This window comes from Cephus cinctus, unplaced genomic scaffold (genome assembly GCF_000341935.2).
Source record: "Cephus cinctus unplaced genomic scaffold, Ccin1 Ccin1_scaffold1395, whole genome shotgun sequence".
In the NCBI taxonomy this organism is placed as follows: Eukaryota; Metazoa; Arthropoda; class Insecta; order Hymenoptera; family Cephidae; genus Cephus; species Cephus cinctus.
In genome coordinates, this window is record NW_014333791.1 from 6,733 (window position 1) to 10,564 (window position 3,832).

At 40.3% G+C, this 3,832-nt stretch overlaps 1 protein-coding gene across 1 annotated transcript in view; it reads left to right on the forward strand.

Moving 5' to 3' along the window:
• Positions 1-2,499: 2,499 nt before the first annotated feature.
• LOC107273111 (PDZ domain-containing protein 4) overlaps positions 2,500-3,832 on the forward strand; it is a gene marked incomplete at its 5' end in the record, with an annotated part of 6,556 nt that continues 5,223 nt past the window's right edge. The window contains 2 exons of the mRNA XM_015750948.2: positions 2,500-2,868; positions 2,946-3,116. Of these exons, the coding sequence (XP_015606434.2) occupies positions 2,500-2,868; positions 2,946-3,116 (540 nt within the window). The remainder of the gene's footprint in view (positions 2,869-2,945; positions 3,117-3,832) is intronic.

The following is a 3,832-nucleotide window of genomic DNA, read 5'->3' on the forward strand; positions in this document are numbered from 1 at the left end:
TTGTTGCCATTTTTTCAAAGATAAGAAATGTGATAAACATAATCCCCAACTTTTAATATCACATATATCCATGCATACATTTATATAGAATTTGTATTATTCATTTAAAAAGCACGGGCGTTAGAGTGTCTCAGACAGCCTACGCGCTTACTCCTGGGTTAACGAATCTGTGAACTCTCGCTCCTATATCGGATTGTATCGAAGACCCTTAAAATACATGTGTAAGTCGTACGGAAATAGTATGAGAAATGAGATTATTAGATTCCTTCTTTAACAATTATAAAGTATATATATATACACTAAACTGTATTCCTCTTCTACACCTCTTGAGCTAAAGTAATAGTGCAACATTGTTTTGATTCTCTTCTACTTGGTATGCTCAGCAAACCAGCTCTACTTTTATTGGGAAATGATCCAAAGTATCACGTTTCAAAGTCCTAAAGTCTTTACATACATTCAGTTCTACGGCGCTCATCTAAGTATAATCCATTGTCGTGTCAGATCTTCTCCAGAATGTAGAGTTGAACTCTTGAAGAGTTCGACTCCGAGCGACAATTTAACGTGGTTAGATCTAGTTTCTAAAAATTATTCAGTAACAACAGATACCATTTCCATTGTTAGCTTTGTGGCTTGATTGCCTGTACCCTGTGAAACCCGTGCCCGCCATCATGCCCTCGTCCAGCTGGTTTAGTTCCTCAAATCTGGCATTGAAATCTCCACTTACGAATATAGGACATTATAAATTTTCTACTAATTGTAAGATCAAAATATACTCCAACAATAACATCAATCCTTTGTTATAATATTTCTTTCTTAGTTATACGCTTATATATGTAGAATGTAGATACTTCCTCGTTTATCGGACTTTTAATTGCAATCCATATTTCCCTAGATTTCTAAAGTCTCGGTTAGTCTTGTTCGTAATAGCGTGCAGTTTCTTTCAGCTTTAGTCCCTCATGAAAATACCACGTCTCGCTCACACCGATTATCGCAGCTTCTGACTAGTAATATTTCTTCCGAAGTATTTTCTAAGCAGTCCAACGTCGTCTGTACACCTCTCACTTTTCGAAATGCTTTACTTGGATCTCGCCTTTGCAGAGCTGCTTTAGCGTTTGACAAGTTTATATTAAATATTAATTCTGTTATGCAGACATCACGTGTATAAAAGTTCAAGATCATCTACCTTTGGCCTAGGTGTACTGGTTTATGGAGTCTGCCTATTTTCGTTCATACTACATCATGTCGTTGGAATGCATTTTTCTTATTAGTCACCTGAAAACTCACTAGGGTGTTCTTAATACTACTGTATTCCTTTCTGATCCCTTGCATATCAGTATTCATACTCCATAGCATTCGCATAATATCTTCATGTCCGGACAATGCCAGTTCTATCGCCGCCTCACATATTACGCGGCTGACATTTTGCATGTTCGAATTACTTGTGTCTGTATTTCTCTTCTTTGCCAAGAGGTCTGTGATTTTAGTTCCGATGACTTTCGAGCTAGGAGTCTAGCGACTGTTTGGTCACTTACCAATTCACTGGGCAGTCTCTGTTTTAACCTTTCTCTTCAACACATATTTGCTTCAATTTCACCTAGTAATGATTATGAGTGTTGGTAATTATTCTTTATACATGGTCTGCCACTTTTACTGGATCGAATTGATCATAATTAATTAACTAAAGCAATTTAAGGATTTAACAAAATTGTAAACTTAGAAAATAAACATTGAAGCGTTGTCTATGCGTTACTTGTGGCGCCCTCTCAGCTAAGAACGACTACTTGTATTCAATTAAATCTGGATTCTCGTCGACCGCGCTGTCCTTGGATTTAATGCTTTTGAACATTTTAACGAGAGTTTAAAGGATTACTGAAATTAATTCCTTGATCTGCCGATGCCAAAAGAACTAGTGAGTAAGTTGAAGATCTGTAATATTAGTACTGGTTAGGTAGACCTTCAGCCGCAATAATATTGTACTATTCTGTAACGGTAAATTGTACGATGTCTAAAGAAGGTCCTCATCGAGAACGTTTTAGTCCGCTACGCGATGCGCCTCGTGAATGACTTTTCACGATGGATCCAAGATTTTTTGTTTGATTCTTCTCGTACCTTACCAGATGCCAGTTGTCGGATCCGTATCTGTAAAGGTGATTGCTTTTCCACCGGATCGGGACTAAGAGTTGGTAATCCTGTTAATGGATGGTCGAGAAGTTTCGACGCGGTTGAGCAGCGTATTCTTTGACTAGAAGGACTTCTCAAAGAAGCCGCTTCTCGAATTCGTTTCGTATCGGGCTATCGCACATTTGAATATTTTTCCCTACCAACCTCCACTCTCCATTTCTGTCCTAGTTTTATCTTGTGACCGCCCCTTTGCATTTCAGTCGTACCTCCCTTGACCTTGTACTGAGAGAACGTTTCCTTGGAAATGCTAAAAATATATATATAAATATGTTTGAAGGTAGTAGGAATATCTGGTCAGTTAGTTTTTGCCACCTATGAATCTATGTATTGTTTCAGGTGAACGGACAGGACGTTTCAAACTCTAGTCACGAGGATGCGGTGCGATACTTCCAATCGGCTCAGGAACCGATCATAGTTGAAGTACTGAGAAGGCAGCCTGGACAGCAGACGGCCGCGCAGACATCCAACAAGGAACCGGAAACAATAGACACTCTCCCAGTGGAAGAAAGGCCGGTGACCACCGAGAATTGTAAAAAGGATCCTGAAAGTCCCTTGGTGTCGACTGGGGTGCAAACCGACTGGGCTGGATTAATAGAAGAGGAAGAACTCTTACCAGGAGCATTGAATCCCGAGGAACAGACGAACGACAGCTTCGAGGACTTCTTGCCACACGACATCGACTTTGAAGTAATTCACTTGGTCTTCCCAATGTACTGCCCTACTTCGAACGAGGAGACTGAACGTTCCTTTGTCTTATGTTGCAGGAGGTAACTCTACGCAGAAGCGGTAGCGCAGAGAAACTCGGACTGACAGTCTGCTACAGTTCCGGTTCTGGTAGCGAGGACGTGGATACTGAAGTCTATATCTCTGAAATAGTTCCTGAAAGTTTAGCAGCACGTGATGGCCGATTACGCGAAGGCGATCAAATACTGCGGGTAAGTCTTTTTAGAAAATTTTGAAGAAAGATACACAGATTTATAGTCGGTTAACGAGTTCAATATGTTTTTTTTTTATAGTTCGCAAACAATGCAATCCTTAATCAATCACGCGTGGGTTTCCATAATTTTTCTGAAAATGTATGATAAAATAGAAAAATAAAATATAATTCATCAGGAAACCATGCACGTGCATACTTTGTAAGAAAAATTCTATGAGGAGTCACATTGTGCTTACTAAAGACTTCGTTGTTTTCAATCTGTTAAAAAAACACATCAAACTCGTGAATCAACTATAGAAGGGAATAAGGGTTCATCACGTAGACTAGAATTTAATCACCATAATTACAGAAGACTTCCATGCAGGTCCGGTAATTCCTTAGAGTCCATTTTTTGATTCTTAAATTATTTCCGTCATCCTTGGCTAACATAGAAGAAAAAATTTCAGTTTCGCTGTTGACGCTGATGCCTCGCTAGACAACGTGATATCGCGTCAGGAACATCGGCTTTCTGCCGCTTGAATCCCTGTGTAATCCCGTTAGGCAGATTATAATTACGAACAAAGTGGTCGGGGCGGCGGTGGTGGTGCTTTACCGCTAGCGGATGCGGATGACTTGGCTGGGGATTTGTCCCGTCTGACTTTACCACCACCACTGACGTCGTCACCTCCCTGGGATAGTATCGCGGCGTAGCAGCCCCCATCTGGAACACAGAGA